The 21,842-nt window shown below is 43.9% G+C and overlaps 1 protein-coding gene and 1 long non-coding RNA gene across 2 annotated transcripts in view; both read left to right on the top strand.

Annotated features, from left to right (window-relative positions):
• Positions 1-3,077: 3,077 nt before the first annotated feature.
• Positions 3,078-21,842, top strand: part of LOC123390933 (phosphatidylinositol 3,4,5-trisphosphate-dependent Rac exchanger 2 protein-like) — a 79,496-nt gene continuing 60,731 nt past the window's right edge. The window contains exon 1 of the mRNA XM_045075833.1: positions 3,078-3,778. Coding sequence (XP_044931768.1) covers positions 3,638-3,778 — 141 coding nt within the window. The 5' untranslated portion in view covers positions 3,078-3,637. The remainder of the gene's footprint in view (positions 3,779-21,842) is intronic.
• Positions 4,838-8,721, top strand: LOC123390934. Its single transcript, XR_006605519.1, has 2 exons — positions 4,838-4,878; positions 8,671-8,721. It is a non-coding gene; the product is annotated as an uncharacterized LOC123390934 (long non-coding RNA).

The following is a 21,842-nucleotide window of genomic DNA, read 5'->3' as shown; positions in this document are numbered from 1 at the left end:
AGAACTTGAGAATCTTCCTAAAGAAATTATATTCAAACATTTATTTAGTTTGCTATGCCATGAACATTGTATCTAAAATTAAAATATGGCTGTGAAACTATATTTGTTCTTTTAGGTAATACACATTCTAAAATCCTAAAGTAATAAAAGTATTTTTAGAATTATTTCTTGTCTAAGACTCTTCATTATGCTTTATACAGCTCCAACATACCTTTATTTTTGTACGAGTATAGTCTAGAATCATCTATCATAGGCTGGAGTAGTAAGGGAAATGCCAGAATCAATTTTACTTGTAAATAAAAAAGTCTAACTCCTAGAATTCTCTGTTTAGCAAGATGGCCGTGCAAAGAAGTGATCTTTCTTTCTTTTTTTTAGCCACTGCTATTGTCTTTTAATGACTTCCACATCAATCTGATTTATTACTTCACCTGGGCAAACACTAGTACCAGAATGGCAGGCAAGCTAAAATGATCTCTATCATAAATAGAAGTTGGGAACTTTTTTTTTTTTTTTTTTTTTTTTTTAAAGAGACCATCTTGTATTCTTCTGTCCAGGAGTTGTTCTTCTCTAAGTCTGACCAAAGAAAACCTACTGTGCATTGTACTTTGGCTCTTTGAACCTCATAATAATAGATTCTAAACCAAACAGTACATGCATATGAAATAAACCTAATGGCTGGGCTAGTTTACCACTTAGCCTTTTCTCACTATCTTCTTTTTCCCCATCCCTTTTTTATTGGATGCTTCAACCTCATTAGTATTTCAGGAAAAAACTGGATCCTGTCCATCATTTTTGTTGTTGCTTTCCTTTTCCTGGCAGACAGAGCTTAAAGTTTCAATAAAGGAAGTGGGGAGGGATACAACACATTCAGAGTTTATGAAAGACTTTATTTACCATCAAAGTGAAGGTTTCCAGATACTCTGACCCTGTTTTCTTATGCTCTTAAGTCTTTGATAAGGAATTAAGAACTCCTGCCAGGGCTACAGAAGACACTGAGAGGTGCCTGGCAGAAGGCACTAACTACATGGTGTTCTGAAGCTATTCATTAATTATAAATGGTGTTGAGGAATAATACACCAAGGAACAGAAGAATGGGGAGAAACTGTTAATATCATAATAATTTCTACATGGGCACTTCTGAGAGACAATTGGATGTCTTCGATATTTTTCTGTTAACGTCCTTGCACTTTTTTTTTTTTTTCAAAGCATGCCTTGCAGCTTCTTTTTAACAGAATTACTTATATTAATAACACTTTCCTACTCAATTACAATTCCTTAGGATGGTGGCTCTTAAATAGTAGTGGGGCTAAGAAAAATATGAAAACCCGTCAAAAGAGTTTAGGGTTTGCATCTCTGAGATTCTCATCCAATACATTTAGGATGAGGCCCAGAAATGTTTAACAAGACCTCCGTGTAATGGTCTGTGAAATACCTTCAGAAATATTTGCCTAGACATCAAGTCGCTGTGGTCCTCAGGCCATAGGTCTATGCAATGCACATAGAAGTACTCAATACATGTTTGTAGATTCAAGGCAAATGGTTTGGATAGGTAAAACCCCACTGGAGATTTAAGCTCAATATATTACTCTCAGAGATGAGGCTGAAGCTCTAGAGGGTTGTATATAAACTATTTTTGATAGAAGGATAATGGCATAAACAGCTCTCAAACTTGGGGGGAGTAATTGGTTAGAAATATATATATATATATTTATCTGTAAGAGTGCCTGAATGGAAAACGTGATTTGTTTAATTAATTTTTACATTGGAGAAGGGTAGATGTAAGGAGGAGGAAATGCATTCATTCCTTGCTGCTTGTGGTACATTGTGAAAAAGCTAAACCATGTTTGATTTTCCCATTCATTGTTGGATGTGTATTTCCTTTGTCCTCCCCTTGTTTCTTTTGTTTATTGTTTACTAGGGGTTATGAGATCTGCTCTTTAAGGCTCCTCCTTTTTTGTGCTTCTGTCACAAGGTGTGAAGCCATTTGCTTATTTGTCCTTTGCTCAGAGCTACCTGTAGATAGGCATGCACAAAACAAAGGAAAATCATATCTTGTCCATCAGCTCCTCACACATTCAAAAGCTGTGCCCTTAATAAAAGAAGAATATTTCACTCTCTCTTTGCTCTTTGAGGGACGTAGGGATTCATCATGCTCTGAAAAGATATCTCTGATAATTATTTTAATGTAAGTAATATGGAAAATATCTTTTATTTTTAGAGTTTTGCTAATGCTTTCCACTATTGGAAAAAATTAACATGCTACTTTCTTTCATCAAAACCATTCACTCTTCAATTTATTTAAATGTCATTAGTGTGGAGTGCTTCAAGTTCTAAGTAGGAAAAAAAATGACACTGAAAAATCAATGTGGATAATATAAAGACAAAAGTATATATGGATTATTCTGCTTGGAATTGTAAATGTTCAGTGCTCATTAGCTTCTGATTCTGTATCCAAGTGAGAAAAGGCAATAAATATACACATTCCAATCAGGACATGCTCTGTGTTTCTCTCCTTTTTCAAATCCTAAGAATATATCTGTATCTATATACCTTTATGTGTATCTACATATCTTTTGATAACCACTCAATAAGAGCTTTAGACAAAGCTGCTCATTTAGTGACACTGTTAAATCATAGCAACTCTTAGAAACGAAATTGGCACAAGTATTTTTGCCTGTGATTGAATTTCATATTATCTTGCTATTGGAAAAAAGTCATAGGCATGCAAAGCATCCCTCCAAAACAGCACAGTGCAATGGGGATGCTCATTCTATCTGGAGTCTGTTGTTTGGGCCAGGGCTGTCACTTTCCCATAGTGTCTTCATTTATTATGCTAATTGACTTTCCAAGAGCAGGCGGGAGGGTATCTGCCTGGTGAATTATTCTCGGTTGGGGGTCTTTTAAAAGCAAACCTATTTTGTGCCCAAACAAAACCAAAAATCAATGTGTTTCTTTTCAAAGATGGGAGGGTCAATACCATGGTTGTTTTGTTCCCATCCAGTTATGTAATCGTGGGGACTTGTGTCTTTGCTTTCAGGATTTGTACAAAACACATTAAAGTTAAACAATAGGCGGGAGTCATAGAAGCAACCCTCGAGCTGTGTCTTGGAGTACGTCCTCCTAGGTTTGGGAATCTCCAATTAGTTCCAACTCAAGTGCTGACTCCGTGTGTGTGTGTGTGTGTGTGTGTGTGTGTGTGTTTAGTTAGCTGGCATGCAACACACTTCCCCAGGGTTGTTTCCTTTTTCCTGAGATTTGGCGAAGGGTAAAGGGTCGGAGTCACATGGATACAAAGCATTTGATTAATGTCCAAGTCACCGCTGTGGCTGTCGGAGCTGCCTCCCCGCCAGCCCCGGCCGCGTGAGGCCGCAGCCGCGGGGCTCGGCGTGCAGATCCCGGACCGGGGCCGCCTCTCCCGGGAGTTGTCTGCCCAGAGCCTCGCGCCTCCCGCGCCGGAGTTCCAGCGAGCGCCCTCTCCTCTCCCACCAACCCAGCCTCTCCCCAGCATGTAAAGTCGCCCGTACCTCCTCGGGCTTCTCGGAGGCAACAACTTTCCCCTCTGGCCGGCGCGGGGCCGGACACCGGTTGGCGCGCGGGATAGCGCGCAGCACAGCAGCCCTGCGTCCCGCCGCCCACCATGACCGACGAGAGCCGCGGGGACGGCCGAGCCGAGAGCGCCAAGGACCTGGAGAAACAGCTTCGCCTGCGCGTGTGCGTGCTCAGCGAGCTCCAGAAGACCGAGCGGGACTATGTGGGCACGCTGGAGTTCCTGGTGTCGGTGAGTGTGTCCCCGCGCGGCGACGCAGGGTGTGGCGGGCGGCGCGGGGCGCGGATCCCCGAGCGGCCGCGGGCGCGTGGCATTGTCTGCGGGGGGACGGGGCACCGCTCGGGGCACCGCTCGGGGCACCGCTCCCGGCATCGCGGGACCATGAACCCGCGCACGGACACTCTGCTCGCCCGCGCGTGGACCCCGGGCGGGACTGTTTCACGCCTGGACACGGAATAAGTTTGCCAGGGCCTTGGACACATGCGGGCTTGAAAAGTTAGGTCCAATGGGAGAAGACTCTTGTCCCGGGAATCCCTGCGTACCGTACCCACCTTTCCTCACTCTTTACCCCGTCCCTGGCTGCCTTGTGTAATTTTTTTTACCCTGTTCTCCTCTTCCCCTGGGATTTTAAGACTTTGGCTTGGTGATTAAACTCAGTCTACTACATTCAGGTACATTTAGTTAAAAGAAAAAAAAATCCTTGATTGTTTTGGAGCTTGAGTTCATTATTCAGATTAGATGGCAGCGAAGTCCCTTTAGTTATAATAATCTTTAAAACACAGGATTCTGGCGGCGGGTTGTTGGGCTGGCAGGAAGGGGGCTACCAAAGATGGCGAAAGTTCCCGCCACAAGACCTGAGCTCGGACAGGAGAACAAAGGCCCAAGCAGGAATCTGAGACCCCCGCCCCGGGCTCCTGTGGACCAATGGGATCCCGATGAGCAGGCGGGATATCCAAATAAGGGAAACTTCCAAAAGACCCCTGAGCTTCCTCCGAGACCCCTTAAAAGCCCCCTCCTCCCTGCCTTGGGTGCGACTTCCGCCACTCTGCTTTCCAGAGTGGCGGAACCTCGCCCGAGGGTGCCCACCTCCTCCCGGCGCAACTTTCCTGGCTCCCCTTCTCCTGAGCCCTGAAACTTCGCCGGAGAGCGTTTTTAATAAATCTTGCCTTGCACCCACTCTGCCTGGTGTTGTGTTTATCTCGCCAGAAAAAAAAAACTACATTTGGTGCCGAGACCCGGGAAGGAGATTGAGCCCCCACACAGTGGGGAGGCTCTCTCCTTTCCCTGGCTGAACCGGACCTGCCTTTCCGAACGCCACTTCCGAAGCTGTGGTGAGTTTCCCCGATTCCGCGCCTCCTTCCGGAAAGCCCTGCCCTAATCGCGGCCGCGTCAGGGTGGACCCCGCCGGTCACCAGGTGACCTCCGTGACTCCGAGAGGCTGGGAGACGTCCTAACCTCTACGGCAGTCGACACAGTTTTTCCGCAACCCAGTGGTGGACGAGGGGACGCCTTCCTCCAGCCCTCGGGTTGCCCGGCAACGAATCGTGGGGACCTCCCAATCCAAATTCGACCCTAAAACATCCCGGGGGTGTTTTAGGCCTGCTGGCCAATCTTAAAACCCTGGAACTGGACCAGGACCTGCGAAAACGACGTTACTGTACTGTCGCTTGGCCAAAAATACCGATTAGACAATCAGTCCCAATGGCCTCCGGAAGGCACGTTTAACTATCAGACTTTCATGGACCTAAATAACCTCGGCAGGCACCAAGGCAGATGGGCCAAGGTCCCTTATGTCCAGCTTTCTGGACTCTGCACTCTCGCCCCTTCTCACTGCTCCACCTCACAGGTCCTCTTGGCCCGCTCCCCTCCCCCTACCCTGCCACCCACTGCTCCCAAAGACTCGGACCTCTCCTCCCCGTCTCCTCTCTCTGAACCCCCGGAGAGCTTCACCCATCCACTGACAAGAGGGCCTCTGGTTCCTCCTCCTCCTCCTCTTTACCGCGATCCTTCACCCCAAGGTCCCTTAAATTCAGGATTTCTGAACCGGCGCTCTCGTCTACCCCTCCTTCTCCCCCTCCCCACTCCTATCCGAACTCCTGACAAATTTATCCGCAGTAAACCGGAAACTCCAATCAAAGTTTACTGAAGGTCAAATAGGCTCTTGTTATTTGTTAAAATCTGCTAGCAAAGAGATGACTAGAACTGCTGGTTACTTGTGTCTCAGAGTTTTAATGGGTCATTCTTAAGGTAGCATTCAAAGTCTTTGGTAACCTTTAACAGAATGGGATAAAATACCCGAGCGCTGGTCGCCAGAACTAGGTTTACGCTTTTGAAATCTGTTGGTAAACACCTTTTGTGCTTAATTGAATTCTGTTGTAACAGCCGCAGGGCTACTGTTTGAGCTAGATGCTTTCGTAAAGAATGGAAGGGGAGACTGATCACCTCCCATTAGCCAGGGATACCCAAAGGGAGGGGGTGTCCAATCTGTTTGAATCTGAAGAGTGCCTGACTGCGTGAATGTGTCTGTGTGGCTCCAGCCGCACTAGGGCTCGAAAGCCCCCCGCTGAGTTAGTCTGACCCCCAAGGGAGGTTGCTGGAGATGAGGAAGTTTGAGTTCATGCGCCCATCTCTCTACAGGACCTTTCCCAAATTGAGAAACGTTTGGGCTCCTTTTCGGCCAGTTCTGATAACTACATTAAAGAATTCCAGTATCTGGCCCAAGCCTATGACCTCACCTGGCATGATTTACATGTGGTCCAGACCACCACCCTCACCATAGAGGAGAGGGAACCCATCCAGGCTGCTGCCCAGGAGCACGCGGATCAGGTCCAGCTCACTGATGCTGGAGCCCGGGCGGTCCCAGCTGTAGAACCAGGTTGGGATTATCAGGATGGCCAAGATGGCCACTGGCACCGCGACCGCATGGTCCAGTGTCTCATAGCCGGCATGAGGGCAGCCTCTAATAAGGCCGTTAATTACGACAAGATTAGGGATATTGTCCAGGCCCCTACGACAACCCCACCAGGTTTCTTAACCAGTTGACCTAACTTTTAACCCAGTACACTCGCTTGGACCCTGCCTCTCCTGCGGGGGCCACGGTACTGGCTACTCATTTTATCTCTCAATCGGCACCGGATATACAGAGAAAGTTAAAGAAGGCTGAGGAGGACCCTCAGACCCCCATTTCTGACTTGGTGAAAATGGCATTTAAGGTCTTTAATTCCCATGAGGAGGCGGCTGAGCTTAAACGACAAGCCAGACTCCAGCAAAAGGTTCAGTTGCAGACCCAAGCCTTGGTAGCAGCCCTGCGGCCGGCCGGCTCTGGGAGCCAGCAGAGAGGGGAAACCAATCGCACCCCGTCGGGGGGCCTGTTTCAAATGCAGGGCCGAGGGACATTGGGCTCGTGAGTGCCCCAATCCAAAGCCGCCAACTCGGCCTTGCCCTCAATGCCATTTGATGGGCCACTGGAAATCCGACTGCCCTAACCTCGGGGTATCTTCGACGCCTCAACGTGGGGGACCCCCCGAGATAGTAAGTCTGGCCTTTCAACTGCTTGGATTGGAGGACGACTGACGAAGCCCAGACTCAGCCACCCCTCTCACCCAGGCCGAGCCCAGGGTTATGCTCCAGGTAGCGGGTAAGTCCATCTCTTTTTTGCTGGACACGGGGGCTACCTACTCTGTTCTGCCTTCCTACTCGGGACTTACTCGAACCTCACCAATTACTGTTATGGGGATCGATGGGACCTCCTCCAATCCTAGGGTTTCCCTTCCCCCACTCGTTCCTATGATTCCTTCCTGCCTGGTCCCTCTACTGGGTAGGGACATTCTCCAGAAACTAAGGGCAACTATCTGCCTCTCCCCTTCCTCCCCTCTATCCACCTCAACCCGTCTCATCCTACACCTCTCCACTCCCTCGACCCCCACTCCAGATGACCTACCTACTGTAGACCCTCAGGTGTGGGACACCTCAGAACCCATCATTGCTTCCCACCTTACCCCGGTTCAAGTACAGCTTAAGGATAACTCTAAGTTTCCCTCAAGCTCAGTTCCCTATTTCCTTAGCCCACCTCCAGGGCCTGAAACTATCATAGAACGGCTTTAACGTCAGGGACTCCTGATCCCCATCATTTCCCCCTGTAACACCCCATCCTCCCAGTACGCAAGCCCTCAGGGGCTTATCGACTGGTACAAGACCTTAGGCTTATCAACGAGGTCGTGGTCCCCCTCCACCCAGTCGTTCCTAACCCTACTGTCTCGCGTTCCCCCAAACACCTCTCACTTTACTGTACTGGAGCTCAAGGACGCTTTTTTCACCGTCCCCCTTGCACCCTGATTCCTATTTTCTTTTTGCCTTCACCTGGGAGGATCCTGACACGCATGCTTCGGGACAATTAACTTGGACTGTTCTACCCCAGGGGTTCAGGGACAGCCCTCACATTGTCGGCCAGGCCTACAGACTTAACAGCAGTGCGTCCTTAAGGCCAGGACTCTCCTACAGATGTGGATGACCTCCTCCTCTGCAGCCCCTCCCTCTCGGTCTCCCAAGACGACACCTCCACCCTACTTAACTTAACTTCTGGGGGCCAAGGGATATCAAGTACCCCCCTCTAAGGCCCTCAACATGACCTTAGGGCAGCCCATCACGGTCTACTCTCCTGCTGACTCACAGTCCTTAGCCACCGATCCCTGGCCCATCTGACTCCTTGTCTCCAGCTATTCCATCTGCTATTCCTAGAGAACCCGCATCTCTCTCTCTCTACCTCTCCCCGCTTAAACCCTGCAACTTTACTGCCTACACCCTTGCCAGATAAGGGGTGGATCTACATCCAGGACAGGATTGCCCTGCCAGGCAATCTGGTGCACACCTTGATTACTGACATCCACCAATCCCTCCATAGTGGCCCATAGGCTCTCCACTAATTTCTTCAGCCATTGTTCTATCATCCTTCCTTATCTAAGGTAATCGAAGTTGTCCACAGGGCTTGCAAAACCTGTTCTGCTGTGAATTCACAAGGAGGAATCTGCAGACCAGGGCCTAACCAACAGCTCCGAGGTCATCAGCCGGGGGAAGACTGACACCTGGACTTCACTCCCATGCCTTGCCATAAAATTCATTCACAGGCTGGATCGAAGCATACCTCATCGCCCAGGAAACAGCAGACGTAGTGGCTACAATACTCATCGAGCGCATCATCCCGAGTTTCGGATTGCCCCAGACCCTCCAGTCGGACAACGGACCTGCCTTCATCTCCAGTGTAACCCAACAGGTAGCTGAGAGCCTCAACATAACCTGGAAACTTCACATCCCATACCACCCACAGTCATTGGTAAGGTAGAAAAGGCCAATGGGCTGCTCAAAGCCCAACTCACCAAACCTACTCTAGAAACCCGTCTTTCCTGGCCTACACTTCTGCCTATGGCTCTCACCAGACTCCTGGCTACGCCCCGCGGGTCTTCAGGCTTAAGCCCATTTGAATTACTATACATCCGGCCCTTTCTTAGAAATCACAGCCCTCCAGCCATTTCCCCACCTCTTTTATCCTATCTACCTTACCTCACTCCTTGTCGTAGGGATACCCCACCCTATTGACTGGCCACTCCCCAACTTCAGGGCCACAAATAATATGGTCCATATGGGCCCCATCGGGGGAAACATACCTATTATTAATGTGTCCTCCCTTACCACCGCAGCTGCCATATCACTAACTCCTCCCTCCTGTACTGTACTCCCTCGGGAATATTTCTCTTGTGCCCTCAGGGAATCTATCGCTGCCTGACCACTAATGACTCCCTGGGCTGTATATTCATTCTACTATCTCCTACCACCATCTACTCTGAATCCCAGCTGCTGTCCATCCTATTTCCCCAACACCATGGAGGAAGGGCTGCCCACCTCCCATTCATAACAGGGGCAGGAATAGCCACAGGGGTGGCAACTGGAACAGCGGGGATAGGAACCTCCATAGACTTTTTCTTACAAACTCTCCCAAGCCCTGAATGATGACACGGAACGGGTTGCTGACTCCCTCACAGCCCTACAGACGCAAGTCACCAGCCTGGCAGCCTTAGCTCTACAGAACCGACGGGCCTTAGACCTTCTGACCACTGAAAAAGGGGGGGACCTGCCTATTATTAAATGAAGAATGTTGTTACTTTGTTAACCAATCATATAGTTACCTCCAGGATCAAAGAACTCAGGGATCGGATCCAAGCACAGTGGCGAGACACATCCTCCTGGGGCCTGGACCCCTACAACTGGGTAACCTGGCTGCTCCCTCTGGCGGGACCCTGTAAGCATAATCCTCCTCCTAATCTCAGTTGCTCCCTGTCTTTTCCGGTACTTGCAGGGTCGCCTACAAGAACTTGCCTGAGTATCTGTCAATCAACTCCTCCTCCAGCCCTACTCTCGCCTGCCCACTTCCGACTACCCCTACGACGACGCCCCCTGTCAGCAGGAAGTAGCCAGAACCGAGTCAAACGCCCCTGACACCATTATATTAAGCAAAAGGTCGGAATGTTGGGCTGGCAGGAAGGGGGCTACCAAAGATGGCGAAAGTTCCCGCCACAAGACCTGAGCTCGGACAGGAGAACAAAGGCCCAAGCAGGAATCTGAGACCCCCGCCCCGGGCTCCTGTGGACCAATGGGATCCCGATGAGCAGGCGGGATATCCAAATAAGGGAAACTTCCAAAAGACCCCTGAGCTTCCTCCGAGACCCCTTAAAAGCCCCCTCCTCCCTGCCTTGGGTGCGACTTCCGCCACTCTGCTTTCCAGAGTGGCGGAACCTCGCCCGAGGGTGCCCACCTCCTCCCGGCGCAACTTTCCTGGCTCCCCTTCTCCTGAGCCCTGAAACTTCGCCGGAGAGCGTTTTTAATAAATCTTGCCTTGCACCCACTCTGCCTGGTGTTGTGTTTATCTCGCCAGAAAAAACTTTACACGGGTAGAGAACGAGCAGTGGGGTTATGATCTCTAGCAGCTGTTGGATATTAAAGCCACCTGTGGTGCTCACCCTGTTCTAGCCCTGCAGTCTCCTACCCCCCATCCTCCATCCCTGGTTTAAATTTGCCCCCCGCTCAGCTTCTGGATTCTCTGTTCACACTGAGCCCAGGAGAGCAGTATAATAAAACTAGTGTCAAAAAAACTTCAAGATTTCATAGAAAGAACTGGCAGGAACTTTGTTTCAAAGTTTCAGCTTGACGTATTGGAAGCCTGCTCTGGAAACGTTTCATTCATTTTAGAGCCAGAAGGGGCAAAGCTGAGTGAAAGAAACTTCTGAGACATCACTCAGAAATTGAATTTTTTTTCTATTCATTGTTGCAAAGACAAAAGAGTTTGAGCATTGGCTGCTTTCCACCCAGATGCCTGGGAGAGCATAGGACTGAGGAGCTCTTAGCCTTTGCAATCTAACTCACATCTTCAAACCTTCTGCTCCTTCCACCTCCGTGTTGCATGCCCTCCTGGTCCAAAGGGAAATGTTTCAAAGGCCAAAACTTCCAGCTCAGTGTTCTGTAAGATGTAAACTTTCTGCTTATAATTATGGTAGAGGAATTCACTTCCTCGCTGTGTCAAGAAGGAGAGAACAATGTTTCAACACAGACTGACTTCTGGTTGACTTCTCAAATTAAAATCAGTATACTCAGGTATACTGAGTGTACCTGGGGCCACATTCTTTGGAAATATTTAGATATTTGAGAATATATGGGTAATTGATGATAAATTGGATTGTTGTACACTTCCATGCAGCAATGTCAAAAAAGCATGGTTTTAAGATTTGACTTTTTTTTTACAAAGTTATTACAATGTTATAGACTATATTCCCTATGTTGTATGTTTCTATGACTTATTTTATAATCAGAAGTGTGTACCTCTTAATCCTCTTCATCTGTTTCACTTATCCCCCCACCACCCTCCCTGCTGGCAACTACTTGTTTGTTCTCTGTATTTATGAATCTGTTTCTCTTTTTGTTATATGTTTGCTTGTTTTGTTTTTTAGATTCCACTGTAAATGAAATTATATGGTGTCTTTCTGTCTGACTTACTTCACTTGGCATAATACTGTCAATCTGTGTTGTCACAAATGGTCAGATTTAATGCTTTTTAATGGCTGAGTAATATTCCATTGTGAATTTCATATTCTATTCCATACTACATCTTCTAGATCAATTGATCTATAGATGGATGCTTAAGTTGCTTACATACTGTAAATAATGCTGCAACAAACATAGGTGTACATATATCTTTTTGAATTGGTGTTTTCATTTTCCTCAGACAAACGCCCAGAACTGGAGTTACGGATCATATGACACTTCTATTTTTAGTTATTTGAGGAACTTCCGTACTAATTTCCATAAGGGCCCCACAAATTTACATTACCACCAACAGTGCATGAGGGTTTCCTTTCCTCCATGTCTTTATCAACACTTGTTATTTTTTGTTTTTGTTTTTGTTTTTTTTTGATACTAGCCATTCTGACTGATGTGAGGTGGAGATTTGACTTTTAATAGCTTCAGATTTGCCTTTCATGAAACTTCATTGGTAACAAAGTCCTTTGACTTTTGAAAAATCTGAGCCACTACTTAAACTGTATTAGTTACTTCTTTCTAGAGGTATTTGAAAAAAGTACTGTGCAGAGTCCTGAATTGTAGAAATAGCTAACCTAATCTACATCAAAAACCAATTTGTTGATCTTTATTTAATATATGAGTTGATTATTAAAATTTATTTAATATATGACTTGATTATTAAAGTTGAAAACTTATTGATAGAGTTGGGTAAAAAATTGTGGGAGGGGACACATGGGTGGCTCAGTTGGTTAAGCATCTGTCTTTGGTTCTGGTCATGATCCCAGGGTCCTGGGATTGTGCCCCACATTGGAGTCTTTGCTGAGCAGGGAGCCTGCTTCTCTCTCTGCCTGCTGCTTCTCCTGCTTGTGATCTTTCTCTCTGACAAATAAACAAATAAAATCTTAAAAAAAAAGAAAAAAAAGAAATTGTGGGAGGTTAAAATAAATTATATGTACCTATTTACAAGTAGTTCATTTAATGATTTCATTCTTCTTATTTCATTCAGAAATTATGGACTCTTCCACTTTTATTTTTCTTTGCCCATTATTTTGTGCACATAGGTCCCATACTTATGCACAAACTGTTCACACACACACAAACACACTAATTGGCCTGTCATCCTAAACAAAAGTTTACCCTGACTTCTTTTTAATCATAATCATTGAAAGCCTCAGATCTACTTGTAATACACGTTTAGATTTTCTTTTCTGAGTATTTATTTTTTCATTATTATTTATAGTAACACTGAATACGCATGTATTATTACTTGGTCACCTTCTGTTGATGTAGTCAATCTAGTCCTAACTCTAGCATAAGCTAATAATATACCAAGCTTTAAAAATATTCAAACTCTTTGGCCTGGCAGTTCTTTTTCTAGGAGTCCCATCTTGAAGGACTGATAAGAAATGTAGACAAACCATAAAAGTGATTTTTAAAAAAAAGTTAACACAAGTATTAAATAAGGGGCACATTTGTTGTAAAAAATCTGATAGTGCATTTCTAAGTCAAATATAAATATTTGTTAGATTAGTCATTGTTTTAGATTTCTGTCATTGTTTCAGCCATTAACACGCATGAAGGGTAACTCTTATCTTTATTATGAAGAGATATAAAATGTATTTTTAGTTTTATCAAGAACATATTTTTTACGTCAAGCCCATAAATAATCAAACAAAATGGTATTTTTTCTCTTGATTAAATGATCATATGACCTGAAGGGAAAAACTTTTCATACTAAGATCTTTTATACTTCTTTTTCTTTTAAAGATTTTTAAAAATTTTATTTGAGAGAGAAAGAAAAAGATCACATGATCATGAACCAGGGGAGAGGCAGAGGGAGGAGGAAAAGGAGAAGCAGACTCCCTGCTAGGGGGAGCCTGACTGGGGTTCGATTCTAGGACTCTGAGACTAAGACCTGAGCATTTAAGTCAGATGCTTAACTGACAGAGTCACCCAGGTACCCCTAAGATCTTTTCTACTTCTAATTCCTTTTTGTTCTGATTTCCAACCCTTTCATTTTTTAAAGCGAGAACAACTTTCCCCACTCCCACCCCACAGAGAGCTGGTATATAGAGTGATTCTCTCTTCCCATGGGATCTCTGGCTTCTTTTGTTTCTTGCTAGCCCTTCTATCCTTTTGTATTCTCACTGGGCTTTCAGGGCTCCGTTCCTTCAGGAAACTTCATAATCCTGTCCTCTCTGCTGCCCCCCCACCCCATCACAGTCTACAGTGCTCACTGCTTTGTAGTTTCTTCTTCCCTGCACCAAAGGAGGCTTATACATGTATGTGTTTACTTTGGTCTCATTCTATTAGAATGTAAGCTTCTTCAAGACAGGCCCATATTTTACTTGTCTGTTTTTCCCCAGAATTTTGTGCAGTGCTTGTGAAATCATAAGCCATACCAAGATCAGGATGTCTTCCCAGACCCATCTGAGTGAACAGAAGAAAAGCAGAGCAGGGCCAGCTTCATGGGTGTGCATGCTCTGCACTTTGCTCTGGGCTTCATGCTCAGAAGGACCTGGGACTTGGTTTAGAGCTCTGCTAGCACTGTCTTGAAATTTGTGCTCGTTTTATCTTTGAACTTGTGTTTTTACAAGTGAAGTTCATTGGGACAGTAGAGTGTGAGTAGAGCTAATATATGAAAGAAAGAGAAAAGCTTTATATTTCAGTACCACTTTTATTTTTTTAAAGATTTTATTTATTTGACAGAGAGAGACAACGAGAGAGGGAACACAAGCATGAGGAGAGGGAGAGGGAGAAGCGGGCTTCCTGCTGAGCAGGGAGCCCGATGTGGGGCTCAATTCCCTGACCCTGGGATCATGACGTGAGCTGAAGGCAGAGGCTTAACCAACTGAGTCACCCAGGTGCCCCTATTTCGGTACCTTTAATAACACATTTCCCCCTGGTTTTTGAGCAAAAGGCCTCACACTTTTATTTTGCACTAGGCCTGGAAAATCTTGTAGACACATTTCACTATGGCATTGTGGCTGGATGGCTCTGAACATTTTTGTCTAAAATGGGACACTTCTGAGAGTGAAAGGGAGTGCTGTTAATAATTACACTGGAAAACAGATGTAACCCTGGGGTGTTCCTGGCAAATCAGAATGTGCTGTTCCTCCATGTTGCGGGCACATGAAGACAAAGACTTTGAGTTACATGTCTTGTCATAAACAAAAGATGTTGAAATTTGTTACCTGTCTAGGCGTTGACCTCAGATAGCCCAGAATCTGAGTGCTGTTTCTAATATACTAGTTAACTTTGGACACATTCCTAAACTTTTCCAGCCCCATTTTCTTCATCTGTAAAATGGGGAAACAATAGCATTTCTCAAGGTTGCTATAAGGATGAGATGATGGATGCTTTGGGCTCTGCCCAGTCCCTGACTTACAGGAGTGCCCTATATATGGTTACTATTATTTCTTCTGATACTACTGTTGCTACACAGAGGTACCCATACTGGTCAGCCTTAGTGTCTAATTTTTGCATGTGTGATATTCCTCTTTACACTTTCTATCTCTGAGTCTCTTCTTTACTTCTTCCCCCGGTGTTTCCCTTTCTTTTCATGCAGTCCTTCTTCCCATGATATTCTTATTTTTTAAAAGATTTTATTTATTTACTTGTCAGAGAGAGAGAGCGCGCAAATACACACACGAGCAGGGGGAACGGTAGGCAGAGGGAGAAGCAGACTCCCCGTGGAGCAGGGAACCCAGTGTGAGACTTGAACCCTGGAATCATGACCTGAGCCAAAGGCAGACGCTTAACCAATTGAGCCACCCAGGTGTGCCCTGTGATATTCTTCTACATGCTCAGTTGACTTAAGACTGCGAGAACACTTTGCAGTCTACAAAACAACAACAATAGTTAGTATGCTATTTTACAGTTTACAGTAAACAATTGCATATTTATTATCTGATTTGGGTTAATATATGTGCCCCTTACTCTTTCAAATGGTGCTCTCTAGGGTTCCAGGGTTCTGTGGTTTGGCTTCAGGGTTCTGTGGTTTGTCCCTCATAGAGGGTGAGCAGGAACTGAATTGGATGGCTTCAGGCTTTCCACTGAACCTCTCCTAGCATAGCCCCACCTTCTTCTGATTTGTGCCTTTGCTAAAGCAGTTAGAAAAGCCTCTTACCTAGATAATAAACTCCAAGAGAACAGGAGTGGTGCATTTTTCTCTTAGGTACAATTTTCTTGGCCTAAATATAGTGGTGTGTAAATAGGTGCACAGGGAAACAAACAAATCAAACAAAAGCAAACACACAGTTTGAATGATTCCAAAAACAAACTTCCTTCAGTCATGATCTAACTTTTTCCAGGCAAGGATAAACTAATTCAACACATTATGTTTAGGTTTGTGCGATTCTGGCTGAACTGTGTGACCGTCAAATTCATATACTGCCATCCTAACCCTCAATGCCATGTGGGCGAGGCAATGATAGAGTAATAAACAAAGTTGCATGGAGACATTAAGCGTCCCCTTCAGTGCGGGGTCAAGGGAAGCTTTGGGAAAAGCTTCCCTTTGGGAGGACTGGGAAGACAGCTAACTATCCACCCGGAAAGAGCAGTGTGTTCCGTGTGACCTTTATATGACATTTTGGGGCTGCTGGCATCACGTTGTGTAGGCGATGTTGACAATTCTCTGTTGATGGGAATTGATAGGTTCTATATCCTCTTTGGATACTTTTGGGTATTGGTAAGAGATGAAGTAAGTTCAGTCTAGTTTGAGAAGGATTGTATGCTTAAGAATTCTTTCTCCCTTTCTTTCTTTCTCTCTATTTTTATTATTCATTTGAGAGAGAGAATGAGAGGAAGAGAGAGAGAATGAGGAGGGGAGAAGCAGACTCCCTGCTGAGCAGAAGCCCGATGCTGGACTCAATCCTGGGACTCCATAATCATGACCTGAGCTGAAGACAGTTACTTAACAAGCTGAGCCACCCAGATGCCCCAAGAATTCTTTTTTTTTTTTTTAATTTTTTTTTTATGTTTAAAGATTTTTTTAATCTATTTAAAAGAGAGAGTGGGGGAGAGAACATGAGCAGGGGGAGGGACAGAGGGAGAAACAGACTCTCCACTGAGCATGACCTGAGCCAAAGGCAGACACTTAACTGAGTCACCCAGGCATCCCTATTTGAAGAATCCTGACTTGTGAGGGGACACCTACTGTCCTGTTAGTAATAAACAAATTTGAGACCGCCAAAGTTGGCACTAGAAAGGGATGTCTTGTGGGATAAAGTTACTAGGCCAACATTTCCTGAATCACTGTCTCTGAATTTCACCTGATTCCTTCTCTTCATTCCCTATGTCTACGACCTCTCTGGTCATCAGCAATCCATATAAGCATACAGAGAAGACCTTTCCTTGCTTCTCTTAATCTGGGACATGTTATAATCTTCAAAACATTATTCTTGAGTAGGGAAGAACAGAGGCCGGTAATCCTAGAAACAGCATGAAATACAAACATAATCCAACTTGTATAATACAGATTCCTGCTCCGAACAAAGTGATCTTTTAGGTCCCGGAGACTCAGACCTATTTTTATCCTAAGCCCCAAGGTAGTTACTCCTGGGCTGACTTGGGGGAGTGCTTTGTTTTCTAAACATTAACTTGAACATGTATGTATGAGGATGGCCTCAGGACTCTGCCCTTAGGATGTCTTGAGTCTCGTAGTGAATACACCTTAGTTCATTCATAATTCAGATATTTGGAATATTAATCATTATGGCCAGAGCTTACTCCCTATACAGAGGAGTGTATCTTTTGTCTTATGGTTTCATCTGCATAGCTGTACCTTATTATAATGCCATTAATATAAGAATAGTATCTACTGAGATTAGCTTTGTTTCTCAGCAAGAGAGTTCTGTCAGTAGGATTGAGGAATGAAGACTGGAGTCTGGTTACCCATTGGGAGCTTCTGCCATTGCATTGGTCCAGGTAAGAAATGTGGAATGTCTGATTTAAGACAGAAGCAATGAAGAAGATAAACAAATCAAAACAGAATAAAAACCAAACCAAACCACAAACAGGCAAACAAACACCCACCAACTAGGAGACATCCTTGGGTGGAACTTTTGGTATGTGTGTTCCTTCAGAAGTGGAAGTTTCTGTAGAAGGGAGAACATTGTGTGGAACTTGAGCCTGTAGTTTGAAAACAAGACGGATACAAGGGGCAGAAGAGCATTGGGAGGAGGAAAAAGGTGAATTTGGTTTTGGACCTGCTGGGCTGCAAATTCTGCTGCTTTTTGAAGATATGTATATGAAAGTTAAGAAAGAATTTGGGGCAAAAATTAGAGTTATAGAAATTAACTTATATTTTTTGAAGTCATTAGGTGGATGAGATGCCCTAAGGGGAAGAACTTGAGGAAAAAAGCCATATAGACAGAGGGTAGGTTGTTGGAAAGCCAGCATTTGAAAGATGGAGAAAGAAATAGACTGCGCTGGTGACTCAGACTGAGCCATCAAGGGTTGAAACAAAGAACCAGGAGAGAGTGATCTCTTGAAATCCAAGGAAGGACCTACTACCCAGAAGAGAGTCTTCCTTAGAACTTTTGAGAAGTAGGTGTTGGGAAGACTGGAAAGGCCCCTGGATTTGTCAATTAAATGCCTGTCATTGGGCTTTAGTTCAGGAGTATGTGTGAGCAGAAGACTGACAGAGGATGAGGTGAGACCCCAGTGGAAGCTGAGGGCTGAAGACCAGTGGAAAAACTCTCCTGAGTCTTTGTCAGTAAATGCAAGGGGAGAAGTAGGTTAGTAACAGAAGCAGGTGATTTTTGTCCAGGGATGTTTGAGGAACTGCCATGTCACCAGGAGATAAAGAAGATCCTTGGCAAGATTCAATGCCACGAAACACCCACAACAACACATCGTTGCAGACTGTAACGCCAAGAGTGAGCCGGCTATCTTGGATACTTTTAAATTTCTGCTGCTTCTTTAGTGTAGCATGTGAGGAACTGCTGGGATGGCCCTTGTGCCTCCTTTTGCACACTCACCAGTGGCCCTGCTGGGACAGTAGGGTGCGGTGCATGGTACAGAGCATGGGTTTAGGGAATCTAAGGACCTGGGTTAAAGTTCTGGCACTGATACTTACAAACTGTGTGTAACTTGGGGCAAATTACATAGCCTCTTTATTCTTGGTTTCATATTTGGAAAACACATTTAATAATATCTCACAGGCTGGCGTCAAGTTCAAATCAGCTTCTGTAGGTAGGTACAGTCCTGATAGTAGTAAGGCTTTCCTCTTTTTCCTTTCTCTTCCTGCCTCACAGATAGAGTCTGGTGGTTGTTGAGGCCACCTAGCCTGCTTCTGTGCCCTTTCTCTTCCAGCCTGGAAGCATACTGGAGGTTTTAATAGATAAGTTTTAATAGAAAGGTCCTGAGGAGGCTGGAGGGGCCTTCAGGAATGCAGGGGAGGTGTGGTCTTAGAGGAGGAGAGGGAGTGGTAAGGGTGTGGGAGATGTGATTGGGGGTGTGTGTGCTGTGGAAGGTGCAGAGTAGTTTGCCTCTGGGAGGAACAAAGGATGCAATGCCCAGAGTTATTTTAGAGGAGAGGGGGGTTTGAGGTTTCTGCCTGATGACCTTTACTTTTCTATGAAATTGAACTATTGTTTTCTTTGTGTTCTATTTTGTTTGTTTTTGCTGAGAGTAAGGCCTATGAAGACAATGATAAAGATTTGAAACATACACTTTCAAGAACAGTAAGGGGAACTGAACTCAGGTATCTGATGTTGGATGTCTGTCTTTGTGTAATCATTCTTTTATTTATTTTTTATTATTATTTTAAAAGATTTTATTTATTTATTTATTGAAAGCGTGGGGGAGAGAGAGCATGAGCATGAGCAGAGTGGGGAGAGATAGATGGAGAGGGAGAAGTAGATTCTTCTACTAAGCAGGGAACTCAACGAGGTACAGGGGGGAATGACTCAATCCTAGGACCCTAGGATCATGGGATCATGACCTGAGCCAGAGCCGAAGGCAGAAGCTTTTAACTGAATGAACCACCCAAGCGCCCCATACGTTTTTTTTTTCCATTCTTTTCAAATGTGACTTTCTTAATGCATAAACATATATTTTTAATTTAGAAACTTCACAGCATTCAAAATAGAATGAATAATGCCTTCACCCTAATTTCTTTTATATTATGACTAGGTTCAAATCTTCACCTAATGACATAATCATCATTTTTTTAAACCATGACACAAATTGTGTAGAACATCTATACTATTACATTTAAGGCACACAGCAATTACTGTGCATACTCTTTGAAAAGAAACATTGATTTATCTGACAACATTTTGATAACATTACATTTTTTTTTCTCAGTACTGTCTTTTAGCATTGTTCTGTTGAGTGTTCTCTTTATTATATTCCTGGTTTATCCTTTAATTCCAAATAAAATTGTTATGTTTGAGTTTTGAGTAAAATTAGTTTGACCTAAAAATAGTTGTTTCTGTTTACATGAATTCTTTAAAATTCTTATCTATAATACTTACTTTTCATAATAGATGAATTTTTATTCTCAGTGTATTATAATTGCATTAGCTATATTAAAACCAAGATTTCTTTGACTTATTATATTATTGCCTCAAACAATAACAAATTCAAAAATCACCCCTTAATAAGTGTTTCTTTGCTTAAAAAACTATGGTTGGGTCACTTTTCAAATGGTGTTGAGTATATTTCATTCAAATCCTGAGACATCTTATAAAAACTTTTTTTCAATTTTTCCCATTCTCATGAACAATCATTGAATTTTATTCACAACCATTGAATTCAATGATTGTAATTTTAAGAAAATTGATATGTTAAGTTGAGGTTATGGTTTTTAAACATCTCTAGTTAGTATAGATGACTTCAGACTTTGATTCCATGCATAAATTTGTAGTAGTTTAGCCTTACCATATAGCTAAGCATACTGTATGGAAAAGGACCTGTGTTTTTAGAGAATAGCTAAGCCAAGGACATTATGTTCTGTCATCAATGTGAAATGAGTATTTTCCATTAAAAGACAACCCCTTCATTTGGAAAGGTTAAATGGTGTAATACTTAGAAATGACGGCATATGGTTAAATTTAGAATACTGACATAAAAATATTCTCTGGGTTAATAGCAAAAATGCAGTAATATAGAATATGAATGAGTAAACATTTTTATTTATTAAAATTTTTTTTTTTAATTTATTTGACAGAGATCACAAGTAGGCAGAGAGGCAGGAAAGCAGGCTCCCTGCTGAGCAGAGAGCCCGATGTGGGGCTCGTTCCCAGGACCCTGGGATCATGAACTGAGCCGAAAGCAGAGGCTTTAACCCACTGAGCCACCCAGGTGCCCCCATTTTTATTTATTTTAAAACTTTGTTTCTCTGAGAGAGTCGCCTAAGAGTTGATATCTGTGTTTGACTTTACTTTGCTACTTTTGTTCTTTTAATTATCTATTTAAGTTGTCTTCTTGACAGTAGAAGAGGTTTTATAGAAGGTGACACATTTTCAGTGATTGTGCAAGAAATGCGGATGTTTTCCTTTGATGCCTTGTAATGCTTCACCTTGGCCTTGTTCTCATGTTCCTTTGGTTTCTAGTTTTTTTCTTGTTTGAGACTATTGCCCCAAAGAAAGAAATCTTAGGATTCCAGAAATAACATCTCCCATTCCAAAGTTTTTTTTTTTTCTGTTAGTAACACTTGGAGGAGAGCTATGGAAAGACATTTTATCACCTAGATGTTAGTCCCATACTTGCAGATTCCAAGATTGCTTTAATAATTCATTATTTCCCCAGAACTAAAATTATGGAAGCAAAGGGAATTTTCATTTTCTACACTGTGTATCTGTGTGTTGGATTTTGTGTGACTTTAATATATTTTTGTATGTTATTTAGGAATATTTTTGTATTCATATATTTATTCTCCTAAAAATTTTTGCATATTCTAAACACTCTATGCCAGGTTTTCTAGTATCTCTTGAATAATGAGATGTCTGGCAGAGATTTCTAATTGCTCCCAATGTCCAATATTCTTTTCTTCCATAGTGATAAAAGTTTTAGCTCAGGACACGATTATCTAACTTAAGATTGCATGTCTCAGCCTCCCTTGCAGTTAAGTGTGGGCCTATGAATATGGTCTGGGCAGTGGGTTGTGAGCAGAAGTGGCATGGGTAACTTCCAAGGTGTACCTTGATAATGGAGGAGTATGCACTCTCTCCCTTCTCCCTGGGTGGTGTGAGGGTGTGATGGTAGGAAATGAAGCAGCCAT

The sequence above is a fragment of the Mustela putorius genome, unplaced genomic scaffold (assembly GCF_011764305.1).
Source record: "Mustela putorius furo isolate JIRA1106 unplaced genomic scaffold, ASM1176430v1.1 tig00000165_pilon_pilon_pilon, whole genome shotgun sequence".
NCBI classification, from domain to species: domain Eukaryota; kingdom Metazoa; phylum Chordata; class Mammalia; order Carnivora; family Mustelidae; genus Mustela; species Mustela putorius.
Note: the sequence above shows the minus strand (reverse complement) of the source record. Positions and strands in the feature narration are given on the sequence as shown.